At 41.0% G+C, this 15,602-nt stretch overlaps 1 protein-coding gene across 1 annotated transcript; it reads left to right on the forward strand.

Annotated features, from left to right (window-relative positions):
* The first annotated feature begins 1,742 nt into the window (after positions 1–1,742).
* LOC123369218 (up-regulator of cell proliferation-like) lies at positions 1,743–15,270 on the forward strand. Its single transcript, XM_045014574.1, has 3 exons — positions 1,743–1,798; positions 3,717–3,829; positions 10,580–15,270. The coding sequence occupies exons 1-3, from the start codon at positions 1,743–1,745 to the stop codon at positions 15,268–15,270; spliced, it is 4,860 nt and encodes a 1,619-aa protein (XP_044870509.1).
* The last annotated feature ends 332 nt before the right edge of the window (positions 15,271–15,602 follow it).

The raw sequence follows: 15,602 nt of genomic DNA on the forward strand, positions 1-15,602 counted from the left end.
CTAATAAAATCTTTGTGTTTTCTTTTTAAATGTTTCATTTATTTCTATAAATATACAACACTACACAAATTTCCAGACAGAGCAGATCGGACAAAGTCTGTGTAATGAAACTTCACTTGACACTAGCAACCAATAATGGGTGAAAAAAATTCAATTTGGTCCAAAGCATTTGTCGTTATTGGTGTAAAATAATTAAATTAATTAATCAAATGAATATTACACTATTGAGGTGGCAATTAGTAATATTCAATTAATACCTTGTGTATGGGTATGAAGAACATCTAGATTTATCATAATTCATTATAAACATTTAGTGAGGAGAGCATACTATGCCTTATGCTTCAGGATTTAAACCAATATCTAACTATTAGAAACCAAATCATAGAATCATAGAATCATAGAATCTCAGGGTTGGAAGGGACCTCAGGAGGTCATCTAGTCCAACCCCATGCTCAAAGCAGGACCAAACCCAACTAAATCATCCCAGCCAGGGCTTTGTCAAGCCTGACCTTAAAAACTCTAAGGAAGGCGATTCCACTACCTCCCTAGGTAACCCATTCCAGTTCTTCACCACCCTACTAGTGAAAAAGTTTTTCCTAATATCCAACCTAAACCTCCCCCTCTGCAACTTGAGACCATTACTCCTTGTTCTGTCATCTTCTACCACTGAGAACAGTCTAGATCCATCCTCTTTGGAACCCCCTTTCAGGTAGTTGAAAGCAGCTATCAAATCCCCCCTCATTCTTCTCTTCTGCAGACTAAACAATCCCAGTTCCCTCAGCCTGTCCTCATAAGTCATGTGCTCCAGCCCCCTAATCATTTTTGTTGCCCTCTGCTGGACTCTCTCCAATTTATCCACATCCTTCTTGTAGTGTGGGGCCCAAAACTGGACACAGTACTCCAAATGAGGCCTCACCAGTGCTGAGTAGAGGGGAATGATCACATCCCTCGATCTGCTGGAAATGCCCCTACTTATACAACCCAAAATACCATTAGCCTTCTTGGCAACAAGGGCACACTGTTTACTCATATTCAGCTTTTCGTCCACCATAACCCCTAGGTCCTAAGACCTAATAAGACCTAATGTGGGGGTAGATTATCCCACATCTGCCACTTCTGGGTTTTGCATCTTCCTCTGAAGCACCTGGTTATGGCCATTGACAGTGACAGGACAGTGGCAGATGCACCTCAGCTCTGATCCAGTCTGGCAGTTCTAAGTTTTCATTTCATACAGATCAATAAAATAGGAAGGAGGAGTAATACAAGAAAGAAGAAAGTAATACAGGAATAGACTAATAGAGCAGAAAGAGGCAGAGTGGTAGAAGTAAGGGATATCAAGGGAGAATCCAGTCATTTGTACAATGATTATAAAGGGCATTTTGTATTGTGAAATATCCAGCATCTCCCGTGACTTTTTGTCTGTTCACAGACATTTTAAATCAAAGGATAATTGATTGATGGAGCTGTGGAACTGATGTGGATCCCACTCTTTTTGTAAAGGAGGCTAGGCCAGCCGCAGGATTTGGGAGTGGGCATAAAGTTGGCATAGAGCCACCTTTAATCCTTTCAGGACCTCAATAAAACAGAGCTTGGCTGGGCCCAAAGATTTATCTCTTTATACCTCACTAAATAACACCTCTGAACTACTAATTTTACCCTCCTGCTTTTCAGAACCAGTGAAAAGACACATGGACAGTTCTAGCACTAGCTGTTCAGCACTAGCTGGTGACACATCATCAGTGATGGACGTGGACGACAAGCCAGAGAGCACTGCTCCACCAGCAACATCCGTCAAAGGGTAAATGTCTTCTGAGACATAATAAGAACCTGAAAACAGGGATTTAAAATGAAAGTATGATGTTAGTTCAGGGTGGTCACCATTATTATTTTTTATTAGACAATAAACTTACTTCAGCTGGAGCTTAGGTTATGAAACTAAGTTTTCTTTTACAGGTTTTTTTTTTTGCACTACATGCAATTAGACTGTGGACTCAGCAAGAATTGGACATTTAGATGGATATCAACAATAATGAGAGTTATAATTAGTGATAACATTTTGAAAGGGATATTAAGCCTTAGTCTTTAGTGTTTAAGACAATCTGTAGCTATTAGACACCAGGATGAGACCTAGTGTGGGGGCCTGATTACCCCACATCTGCTTCTGCTGGGTTCTTACACTTTCCTCTGAAACATCTGGTGCCGGCCACCCGTCAGATTCAGGACACTGGGCTAGATGGAGCTCAGGTCTGATCTAGTGTGGCAATTCTTATGGTGTGACATTCCCATAATTATAAAATCATAGAAACGTAGGGCTGGAAGGGAACTTGAGAGCTCATCAAGTCCAGCTCCTCTACGCTGAAGCAGGGCCAAGTAAACCTAGACCATCCCTGACAGGGGTTTGTCCAATCTGTTCTTAAAACCCTCCAGTAACTGGGATTCCACAGCCTCCTTTGGAAGCCTGTTCCAGAGTTTAACTACCCTGAGATTTAGAAAGATTTTCCTAAATCTGCCTTGTTGAAGATCAAGCCCATTGCTTCTTCTCCTACCTTCAATTGACCACCATTCTCTTAATAACAGCCCTTAACATATTTGAAGACTTATCAGGTCCCCCTTCAATCTTCTTTCCTAAAGATTAAGCATACCTAGTTCCTTTTAACCTTCCCTGACAGCTCAGGTTTTCTAAATCTTTGATCATACTTGTTGCTCTACTCTGGACTCTCTCCAATTTGTCCACATCGTCCTAAAGTGGGGCTCCCAGAATTGGACAAAGTACTCCAGCTGAGGCCTCACCAGTGCCTAGTGGGACGATTAGCTCCCATGTCTCACTAAAGCATTCTGTTAATACACCCTGGAATGATTTTAGCTTTTTTTGCAACTGTATCACATTATTGACTCATATTCAATTTGTGATCCTTTATAACCCTCATATCTTTTTCAGGAATACTACTGCCTAGCCAGTTATTCCCCATTTTGTAGCTGTGTGTTTGAATTTTCTTTCATAAGTGTAGTACTTTGCACTGTCTGAAATCAACAAGATGAAATTCAATAAAGACCAGTACTCTAATTTGTCAAGGTTGTTTTGAACTCTAATCCCATCCTACAAAGTGTAACCCCTCCCAACTTGATGTCATCTGTAAATTTTATTAGCATACTTTCCACTCCATTATTATCCACATCAGTAATAAAATTATTGAATAGTATCAGATCCAGCACTAGCCCCAGCGGGACCCCATTAGGTACATCCTGCCAGTTTGACCACAAACCTCTGATAACTACTCTTTGAGTATGGTCTTTCAACCAGTTGTGCACCCACTTTATAGTAATAGTAATGATTGTTTAATAATTTGTTCCAATATTTTTCCAGGTATCAAAGTTTGACTGACCGGTCTATAATTATGCAAGTCCTTGGTGTTCCCTTTTTTAAAGATAGATATTATGTTTGCCCTTCTCCAGTCCTCTGGGACCTCACCTGTCCTCCATGAGTTCCCCAAAATAATGGCTAAGAGTTCCAAGATTGCTTCTGCTACTTCTTAGATGTCCTAGGGTGAATTTTATCAGTCCATGCCAACCTGAATACATCTGACTTATCTAAAGACTTTTAACCTGTTCTTTCCCTATAATGAAACCAGATCAATTAAATCTAACTTTGGCTGCTTCACAAATCCATCATCTTGCTCTCATAAACAAACACTTTTTCTCTGATTTAATTATTTCAGAATTCATAGTTTGGATGAAATGGCTAGTGGGGAAGAGTCTTCAGAGGAAATTCTACCAAAGAAGAAAATAAAGATCACAAACACTCTACAAAATGAACCAGATCATGGGAGGAGTAAGATATACTTTCTGTTCTCAAAACTGAAAAATATGACTCAGTGAAAAAAATGCTGGAGAGTTTTGTGTGTATTCTGTTGAAATACTGGTTATTCTCTTGAACAGTGCTGCCTCAGACTACATTATCCTATCTCCTGCCATATAGCTATTATCTAATCCTCCAGGACTCACCTATAAACACCTTTCTCTCTGATTTTGATAGCTGGCTTTTCCACTTCCTCTCATCTCAGTCTCCAACCTTCATTTGGAATTATTCCACCTCCCACATCAGTGTCCCATGCACCCTCTTGCCTCCTAACTTCTCATCTTTATTTCTTCATTTGATTTCCAACCCTGGATCAACTCACCATGATAACCACTCAACCTCATTCTTGCTCAGTGCTGCTTCTGTCTGTACTTATGGGCTCTAAGTGATTGAGGGAGTTATATGGGAAAGAAGGACTAGGAGGGAGTAATGGTGGCAAAGAGTGGCTTTTGGTTGAGTGGCACTGAGTGCTAGAAGGAGCAGAGCAGGCTAGATGGGGATATTTTAATAGAAGAGGCCATTCTAACTATAGTCGGGCTATGCAGTTGCCTGGAGTGGCAGATTTCTAGGCAGCTGCCTAGAGCAGCAGATTTGGCCTGGCCACCCGGTTTGAGCATTGGCCTGCTAAACCCAGGATTATGAGTTCAATCTTTGAGGGGGCCATTTAAGGAACTGGGATAAAAATCTGTCTGGGGATTGGTCCTGCTTTGAGCAGGGGGTTGGACTAGATACCTCCTGAGTTCCCTTCCAACTCTGATATTCTGTGATGGAGCAGCAGCCAGGACAAATATGCATGGTGTTGGGGACAGCACATTGAAGTGTTACCTAGTGTAACAGGTTGTCTTGAATGACTTCCACTTAGCAGCAGTTCAACACTGCACAAGAAGGCATTGTTTCCCTTCTTTCTATACCTGGGAACATCTAGTAGTTCACAGCTGTGGGACTCTCTTCTGACGAGCCACAGTATGTCTATCATGTTAAAAAGGCAGGGAAATGCTAATGGTTTCTCTCACTGTCTCTTCCTGCACCTCCCTCCCTAGACACCCTTTCTACTCAATAAGAGACCAGCTTCCTCCCATGTCCTCCTGTCTCACCCAACCAGACAGCCTCTGGTTTTTCACCTGGAAGAGCTGCTAGAAGAAGAGGTCCAGGCGGGGAGCAGGAGAAAGCAATGGTGAAAAACTAGCACTTTCTCCTTCCTTTTCCTTCCAGTGGATCTTATATGGCTCATCAGATGACAATTCTGCTCCCACAGACCGCAGCAGGTTAATCAGGTGAAGAAGGTAGCCCCAGGCAACTCATCAGTGCCATGTGCTTAAGAACATATGAACAGTCCAGTGGTCCACCTAGCCCAGTGTCCTGTCTTCTGACTGCAGCCAGTGCCAGGTGCCCCAGAGGGAATGAACAGAACAGGGCAATTTTTGAGTGATCCATCCCCTATTGTCCATTCCCAGCTTCTGGCAGTCAGAGGCTAGGGACACCCAGAGCGTGGAGTTACATCCCTAACCATCTAAAAGCCATTGATGGACTTATTCTCAATGAACTAATCTAATTCTTTTTTGAACCATGTTGTATTTTTTGCCTTCACAACATCCTTGGCAGCAAATTCCACAGCTTGACTGTGTGTTATGTGAAGAAGTACTGCCTTTGGTTTCTTTTAAACCTGCTGCCTATTAATTTCATTGGGTGAACTCTGTTTTTTCTGTTATGTGAAAGAGTAAATAACTCTTTCTTATTCATTTCCACATTGTTCAAGATGTTATAGATCTCTATCATATCATCTCTTAGTTGTCTCTTTTCCAAACTGAAAAGTCCCAATCTTTTTAATCTCTCCTCATATAGAAGCTGACACATGCCCTTAATCATTTTTGTTGCCCTTCTCTGCACCTTTCCCAATTCTAATTTTTTTTTAAGGTGAGGCAATCAGAACTGCATGCAATAATCAGAGGTGCAGGCATACCATGGATTTATATAGTGGCATTACGATATTTTCTCTCTTTTTATCTATCCCTTTCCTAATGGTTCCCAACATTCTGTTAGCTTTTTTTGACTGCTGCTGCACTTTGAGGGGCTGCTTTCAGAGAACTATCCACTATGACTCTAAGATTCCCAAGTTTCTTAAGATTCTCATTAACAAACTAGGGAAATACAACCTAAATGGAGTTACTATAAAGTGGATGCATAACTGGTTGGATAACCATTCCCAGAGAGTACTTATCAATGGTTCACAGTCAGGCTGGAAGGGCATAAAGAGTGGGGTTCCAAAGGGATCGGTTCTGGGTCTGGTTCTTTTCAATGTCTTCATCAATGCTTTAGATAATGGCATAGAGAGTGCACTTATAAATTTTGTGGATGATACCAAGCTGGGAGGGGTTGCAAGTGCTTTGGAGGATAGGATGAAAATTCAAAATGATCTGGACAAACTGGAGAAATTGACCAAGGTAAATAGGATGATATTCAATAAGGACAAATGCAAAGTGCTCCACTTAGGAAGGAACAATCAGTTACACACAAACAGAATGGGGAATGACACGTATGAAGGAATACTTCAGAAAGGGATCTGGAGGTCATAGTGGACCATAAGCTAAATATGAGTCAACAATGTAACACTGCTGCAAAAAAAGCAAACATCATTCTGGGATGTATTAGTAGGAGTGTTGTAAGCAAGACACAAGTAGTAATTCTTCCACTCTACTCCACGGTGATTATGCCTCAACTGGAGTATTGTGTCCAGTTCTGGGTGCCACGTTTCAGGAAAGATGTGGACAAATTGGAGAAAGTCCAGAGAAGAGCAACAAAAATGATTAAAGGCCTAGAAAACATGACCTATGGGGGAAGATTGAAAGAATTGGATTTGTTTAGTCTGGAGAAGAGAAGACTGAGAGGCGCCATGATAACAGTTTTCAAGTATCTAAAAGGTTGTTACAAGAAGGAGGGAGAAAAATTGTTCTTCTTAGCCTCTGATGATAAGACAAGAAGCAATGGGCTTAAATTGCAGCAAGAGCAGTTTAGGTTGGACATTAGGAAAAACTTCCTAACTGTCAGGGTTGTTAAGCACTGAAATAATTTGCCTAGGGAGGTTGTGGAATCTCCATCATTGGAACTTTTTAAGAGCAGGTTAGACAAACCCCTGTCAGGGATGATCTACATGGTGTTGGTCCTGCCATGAGTGCAGGAGACTGGACTTGATGGCCTCTTGAGGTCCCTTCCAGTCCTGTGATTCTATGATTCTAAGGTCTCTTTCTTGAGTGGTAATAGGTAATTTAGACTCCATCATTTTGTATGTATAGTTGGGATTATGTTTTCCATTGTGCATTACTTTGCATTTATCAACTTTGAATTTCATCTACCTTTTTGTTGTTCAGTCACCCAGTTCTGTGGGATCCCTTTGTAACTGCCACAGTCATCTTTGAACTTAATTATCTTGAGTAATATTGTTTTATCTGAAAATTTTGCCACCTCAGTGTTTATCCCTTTTTCCAACTCATTTATAAATATGTTGAACAGCACTGGTCCCAATACAGATCCCAGGGGACAGCACTATTTACCTCTCTCCATTTGGAAAATTCACCATTCATTCCTACCCTGTTTCCTATCTTTTAACCTGCTATTGATCCATGAGAGGACCTGCCTTCTTATCTCTTGACAGCTTACTTTCTTTAAGAGCCTTTGGTAAAAGACCTTGTCAAAGGCTTTCTGAATATCTAAATACACTATATCCAGTGGCTCCCCTTTGTCCACATACTTGTTGACCCCCTCAAAGAATTCTAGTAGATTGGTGAGGCATGGTTTCCCTTTACAGAAACCATGATGACTCTTCCCCAACAAATCATGTTCATCTAGGTGTCTGATAATTCTTTTATTTCCTACAGTTTCAACCAGTTTACCTGGTACTGAAGTTAGGTTTACCAGCCTGTAATTTTCGGGATCACCTCTGAAGTCTTTTTTTTTTTTAAATTGATGTCACATTAACTATCCTCCAGTCATCTGGTACAGAAGCTGATTTAAGTTATAGATTACATACCACTCTTGGTAGTTCTGAAATTTCATATTTGGCTATGTCTACACTACCTCTTAAGTAAGTATAACTTATATTGCTCAGGTTGTGAATAAATCACACACACCCCCAAACAACATAAGTTACACCAACATAAGCGCAGATGGGGACAGCTTCTCCCACCAACTAGCTACTGTCACTCATTGGAGGTGGATTAATTATGTCGATGGGAGAGCTATCTCTCATCAGCTTAGAACAGCTACACTAGAGATCTTACATCAGCACAGCTACATCAGTGCAGTTGTGCTGCTGTAAGGTCTCTAGTGTAGACATAGCCCTTGAGATTAGAACTCTTGGGTGAATACCATCTGGTCCTGGTGATTTATTACTGTTTGTTTATCAATATGTTTCTAAACCTCCTCTAATGACACCTCATTATGGGACAGTTCCTTGGATATGTTACCTGAAAAGAATGGCTCAGGTGTGAGAATCTCCCTCACATCCTCCGCAAAGAAGATTGATGCAAAGAATTTATTTAGTTTCTCTGCAACGGCCTTATCTTTCTGGAGTGCTCCTTCAGCATCTCTATAGTCCAGTGGCCCTACTGGTTGTTTGGAAGGTGGCCTATTTCTGATATACCTTAAAATATTTTTGCTTTAGTTTTTGAGTCTTGGGAGGAAAGGGTGACATAGGAGAAGAATGATGGGAACACGAGGGGCCTGCCAGGAGCTGTGAGCCACACAGAATTGTCATAGGACATAAGAACATAAGAATGGCCTTACTGGGTCAGACCAAAGGCCCATCCAGCCCAGTATCTGTCTGCCGACAGTGGCCAATGCCAGGTGCCCCAGAGGGAGTAAACCTAACAGGTAATGATCAAGTGATCTCTCTCCTGCCATCCATCTCCACCCTCTGACAAACAGAGGCTAGGGACACCATTCCTTACAAAGCCTGGCTAATAGCCTTTAATGGACTTAACCTCCATGCATTTATCCAGTTCTCTTTTAAATGGTGTTATAGTCCTAGCCTTCACCTCTTCAGGCAAGGAGTTCCACAGGATGACTGTGCGCTGTGTGAAGAACTTCCTTTTGTTTTATTTGTTTCCTGCCCATTAATTTCATTTGGTGGCCCCTAGTTCTTATATTATGGGAACAAGTAAATAACTTTTCCTTATTCACTTCCTCCACACCACTCATGATTTTATATACCTCGATCATATCCCCACTTAGTCTCCTTGTTTCCAAGCTGAAAAGTCCTAACCTCCTCATATGGGACCCATGCCGAACCCCTAATCATTTTAGTTGCCCTTCTCTGAATCTTTTCCAATGCCAGACATCAGGAGGCCTTCAGGGATCAGGGACTGGGGGAGGGCTGGGCTTCCAGGGAGAAATATTTCCCCCAAACCCTCCTGAGATCTGTAGGAGCTATTAACCCTCAGTATCTTTAGTAGTGTTCTCAGGTACTTACACCTGCGTGAGTGTTAGGAAGTCTGTGAACCTTTTGGTGGAATAAATTCATTTTTTGTTTTGTTGACAATTCACCCCCATGACAGGAATTCTTTTTCTTTTTGTCTTTGCAAGGAAAAGGGTAGGAACTTACTTGTTTTTAAATACAAGGTTAGGTCTTCAGAAGCCCTTTGATATTATATACTTAGCTAGTAGGTATTAACATACCATAGCTACATTTTTAAATTTGACTTTGATCAACCAAAGTTTAGTCCTAAGCACTAGATCTCAGGTAGTGGAGACCAGGAAAGTAGGGTTTGTTTCTCGCCTTCTTTCTGAAACTGTTGTGTTTTTGGCCATTCCAGTGATCAGGACACCTCACTCAAGTCACTTCAGAGTTAACAGACTATACTACTTTATGCCCAGACCTAAACTTATGAATTTGGAGGCCAAATATGACTTTTTTGCTGGATTTTAGAAAGGGGTGTGTGTGTGTGTGGAGGAGGCACTGAATCTGGCCTATATTTGATATTTAATTACAACCTTAACTATGGAATGATTCATCATTCCATAACGAGGTCTTCAGGTTGATTATACATTGTGTAATAAAGTGTTTTGTTTTATAAACTTTAAATTTGCTGACTTTCAGTTTATTTAAACATCCCCCTTTTTCTTGTATTACGAGATAGGATGAATAAAAGTGCCTGATCTACCTTCTCTACCACCGGAACTATTTTCCATCCCATTATTATTAAAAATTAAATTACTGAAGTGCCCAAAGGTCACTATAGCGATTGGAGCCCCATTGTGCTGAACACTGTACAAGCATATAAAAGAGGCAATCCCTGCACTGAATGACCTTGTATCATGTCTCCTTTTAGTTACCTCCTCTCTAAAGCACACAAGCTTCATCTTTTCAACCTCTCTTGGTATGGAAGTTTTCCTATGCAACTTTGTGAAAAGGTAACGTAAAACCAATGAATGATTAAATGCAAGGTTACCAGAGATATAAAAATTACATAGTTGCATATATTTTAAAAAATCTTCCATGAACAATTCTTCAGATATACTGGGGATAAGGAGAACATCATATGTACACCCTAATAACTGTAGGTCACTTTAAATATGGGGGCTAGTGGCAACAGTTAAGCAACATTAAACATAGCTGACATTCACAAGCTAATGGTATAATCCTCAAGTAGCCAGACCAATGTCAAAAATATGTATGTATAACAAATTATTCAATTTTGAAATTAATTTTCATGTTTTAACATATTTCAGTAGAGAGAAGAGCATTTCAGAACATCCTCTCCAAGTTAAACCTGGAGCAACACAAAAGCAAGAAGCTCAGACTTAGAGATGTCCTGGAAATCAAACTGGAAAGTCTAAAGAACTGGAGTCCTCAGAATTTAGAAGACTTACCTTGGCATTTCCTGAGGAAGGTCATGGCTTTGAATGGAACAGCCAGAAACACAAGTCTAGTGCAGATAGCATCTGATGATCAAGGAACCAATGAGGATGAAGAAGATATGGATATTGATGATATTTTCACTGTTCTGAACACTGACACTAGTGATTCTCTGCACCCCCTTGATGTTCTCTGTGCCATTCTGGGTTGTTCAGACAGTTTCCTACAACAGCAAATCCTGTCAAAAATGTCCATGTGCCAGTTTGCCCTCCCTCTGCTGCTACCTGCCCTCAACACCCCCAAATGCACCCTACTGCTGTGGGCCATGAGGGACATTGTGAAGAAGTGGAGGCCGCACTCCCTGGTAGAGAGCAGAGGGTTCAGGGAGGAGAGCCTGGTGCTCATCAAAATGCCAACCATTTCCTTTGTGCGGCTGGGGAGCTGCAGCTTCTCCAAGTCCAAACTTCTCAATGAGCTACTCAGTTCCTCCCAGCAGCACCAGGATTTCTTTGTCCATCGGGACATGGAGTCTGGGAACATCCATCGGAAAATTGCCAGTGGACTGGTAGAGATTTCTTGGTATTTTCCTAGAGGAAGAGAAAATTCAGATATCTTCCCAGAAGCCATTGCAGTTACAAATCTGCGTGGAGACATTGAGTCTCACAGTCTACAGTTTTGCTTTTTAACAGAGGTCTCAACAGCAGTGTTCATAGTTACTGACAGAGTCAGTGAAAGAGAATATAAACTATTATCTTCTCTGAAAGAATCAACAACTAAATACTACTTCATCCTCAAGGCCCAAGCTGGGAAACACAGCGAAACCCTGGAATTCCTTAATAAATTAGCCCCAGTACTAAAACTGAATAGATCACAACTACTGGTGAAAGACAGCACCAGCAATAAGACAGCTTTTCTTAAAACACTGCAATCCACTATAGGGAGCATAATGAACTCTTCTCCCAAGACAGTGAGTATTGAAGACATGGTTGTGACAGCCCAAGAATTAAAAATCCAGATAGATGAGGACTGTGAGGAATGTCAGAGTGCAAGGAAGTGTTCTAAAGAAATAACTAAGGAAGTAAAAGATTTGCCAACGTACAGGAAGGAAATGCTGAAGCTCCAAGGAGATCTCTGGAAAAACCTGGCTAAGGTGGAAAAAGAACTGTGCCGTATGAAACGGCAATCGAACATCCCCACAGAAAAATATAAATCTCAGCTGAGAGAGGAATTATTGTCATTAAGAACACAGCAGAATCAATTCAACCTGACTCATAATTTGAGTAAGTTTCTTCATGGGATAGGACAAATACTTCCAGTGGAGAGACATTACTTCCTGAACTGGATGAAATTTGACCTGGATTCTATATCTAGGAAGAATCTTTCTAAACTATGGACTGAATATAAATCAAACTGTGAACCATTAGGGGATAACCTCAAAGAAGATGCCATTACCTTAGGTGTTGAACATTTCATTCGCGAGTTAGGGCAGTTTTATGAAGCAGAGTGCTCAATGGTGACAGAAGGAATAAAGGCAAAAAAGCAAAGGCAGTTCCTCCATCTCCCAGGCATAGCAGCTGACCTGATGCTGGAAGGGTTTCCCATGGAGCTGATCGATGGAGATGCATCCAACATCCCTCTGCAGTGGGTAATAGATGTTCTGACTCAGCTCCATGCCAAGCTGGGAGGAAGGTCCAGAATGGTGGTTCTATCAGCGCTAGGAGTGCAGAGCACTGGGAAATCCACCCTCCTCAACACCATGTTCGGCCTGCAGTTTGCAGTGAGCAGTGGCCGATGTACACGAGGAGCCTTCATGACACTCATTAAAGTTGCAGAGAACTTTCAGCAGGAACTGGGCTGTGATTTCATCCTGGTGATAGACGCAGAAGGTTTGAAAGCCCCTGAACTGGCCAAACAAGAGGATAGCTATGAACATGACAATGAGCTGGCCACCCTGGTGATTGGATTGAGTGATATAACCATTGTTAACATGGCCATGGAGAATGCCACTGAAATGAAGGATGTTCTACAAATTGTGGTCCATGCCTTTCTCAGAATGGAGGAAATAGGACAAAAGCGTAACTGCCAATTTGTGCATCAAAATGTCAGTGATGTGTCTGCTTATAAACAAAATATGAGGGACAGGAAACACCTCCTGGAGCAGCTGAATGAAATGACCAAAGCAGCAGCAAAGATGGAAAAACTAAGCAGGGAAATGACATTTTCTGATATTATGGAGTATGAGCCAGAAAAACACAACTGGTACATCCCTGGCCTATGGCATGGAGTCCCTCCCATGGCTCCAGTGAATATAGGATACAGTGAAAGTGTGTGCGAATTAAAGAAATACCTGTATGAATTAATGAAATGTTCAGACAACAGAGCTCCCAAAGACATTCCTCAATTTATCGAATGGGTGAAGAGTCTGTGGAATGCTGTAAAACACGAGAACTTCATCTTCAGCTTCAGAAACAGCCTCATAGCTGAGGCCTATAACCGGCTGTCTGCCAAGTATGCAGAGTGGGAGTGGGGTTTCCGCAAAGAAATGCATCTCTGGGTATTAGAAAAAGAAACTCTAATTCATAATCATACCCCTGATGAACTGCACCTTGGTAACTTAAAAGATGAGATGCAGCAGAAATTATGGTACGGAGAACAGCAGATTTTGAATAATTTACAACAGTATTTTGAAAGTCGAGCAGCAAATCTTCACTTGATAGAAAAATATGCAGAAGATTTCACCAGGAGTGCAAAGAGCCTCAAGGAAGAACTTGAACGTTATTCCACGTACAAGTGCGAGGAAACCATTCACATTAAAGAAGGCCAACACAAGATAGACAATATCCTGACTGAATATATGAAACTAATTGAAGGGAAAGTTGACAGGATTTTGGAAGATCATAGGAAGAGGGAATGTGTATTAGACAATAAAGAACTGCAAGCAGAATTTGAAAAAATGTGGAAAAAATCATTAAGAGAGTTAAACCCTTTCTCTTTACCGAAATGTGACATTTATCAGGATGTGGAGCTCCAGCTGAGAAGGGACCTGGGGAATCGTGGAAGTGCAGTGAATAAGAAGCTACAAGAAGCAGGAAACTTGTTGAATTATAAAATGAATTCTTTTAGGATGAAAAAGGAGTATATAGACACACGTGGTTTGAAAACGAGAAGAAAAGGTTTGACACAGGAACTCTTCTGTAAAGCAGAGGAACTTGTCAAATCCTTAATGGACCAGTGCAGAAGTTATAGTGAAAAAATTGTAAATTCCAAAGTTGGCTATGATGAAACCTATTGCAGAGAATTATTGTATATGATCAATGATAGGCTCCAACAGGAGGATGTTTCAAAACTTCACACTAGTGGTCTCTTTGAAGTTGACCTGAAGCTTCACATTTTGGGGGAAGTGGCTCATGCATTTCAGAAAATGCACGAAGATTTTATCAATGAAAATGATCCTCAGAAACTTCTGCAGAAACAGAAACCTCACTATCTCTCCAGATTTAGAGACCTTTACTTGCCCAAGGAGGATGCCTGCCAAAGAAGGGCCAAGGATTTCTGTGATCAGTGTCTGAGACCTGCCCTGCTAGACTATGTCAACAAGAGACTAGGGATAAAGATAGTGGAAGACTTTCTCGGGCAGGGACAGTCCACTGAATACAGCAGCCGGAGCTCCTTCCAGTTCACAATGCAGAAGAAGCTGCTGGAGGAGATGAATTTCAGTAACTATGTGAAATATATTAAAAGCTATGAAGTGTTTGTCAAAACATGGGTATGGAGACACTTGCTAGATCACTATAGACAGACTGAGAGTTTAAAAGATTTGGAAAGAGAAATTCTGTCCACGATAATAAAAAAAGTCACGGACGCTCTAGAAAATTCCAGAATCAGAAAGATTGACACAGTTTCTGCCTTTTTAGACAACTTTTGTCAATTGCTGCAGACGGACCTGATCATATCTAAGGAAAATTTAATTGGGATACGGTTTAAAAACACAGAAAATACTGATGAGTTCTCTGGTTTTATTCAGTCTTTTCTTCCTAATCTGGAAGAGGAAATCTTAGTTCAATTTAAAGGTTTGGAAATGGAGACTAAACTCTCACAGCTGCTGTTGAAGCCCCAGGATGAAATCTATAAGCGAGTGTTTGGCTGTGGGAAGCAGTGTCCATTCTGCAAAGTCCCCTGTGAAGCAGGAGGTACTGACCATAAAGAGCACTTTGCAACTGTACATCGGCCTAAAGGATTATGGCAAGACGGAAGTAATAACACACAAAGGCTTGAACATTCCTCATGTTCTGAAGATGTGATTTCTAATGAGAAATTTAGAAATTCAGACACACAATGGAAACCTCATGCTTACAAAGATTATCGCTGCTATTACCCAGACTGGCGCATTCAACCAGATCCCAGCCTCACTGCTTCCAATTACTGGAAGTTTGTGTTTAAGGAGTTCAATGAACAGTTTGCTAAAGAGTATGATATTGAACCAGCTGATCTCCCAAGAGACTGGGGGAAAATAACCAAAGAGCAGGCACTGGAAAGCCTGGAGGAAGTCTTCAATATGAAATAGCCAATATACTGAGAGCCTGTTTAAATGGGATATATACGCTGGTACACCTACAACAATGAAATATATTTCCTACAGAGTATTTAAACAGCATGTGAGAAAACTCAGAGTTTGCAGCTTCCAAATGGAAATCAATAGAGAAACAAAGGGTTTTTTCATGACAATTTGTTCTGCAAATAACAAGTAAAGCACTCAAAACTGGAATTTCTGACCTCATCTAACTACCTTAGATACATCTAGAAAATTTGTCTTTGGCAGCCGAGTTTCAGTGGAAGAAAGTGTCATCTAGCTCCCAGTGAAATGCTCCAGTTGTGATGTTAGCCCCAAGAATAGAT

The sequence above is a fragment of the Mauremys mutica genome, chromosome 4 (assembly GCF_020497125.1).
Source record: "Mauremys mutica isolate MM-2020 ecotype Southern chromosome 4, ASM2049712v1, whole genome shotgun sequence".
Taxonomy (NCBI): domain Eukaryota; kingdom Metazoa; phylum Chordata; order Testudines; family Geoemydidae; genus Mauremys; species Mauremys mutica.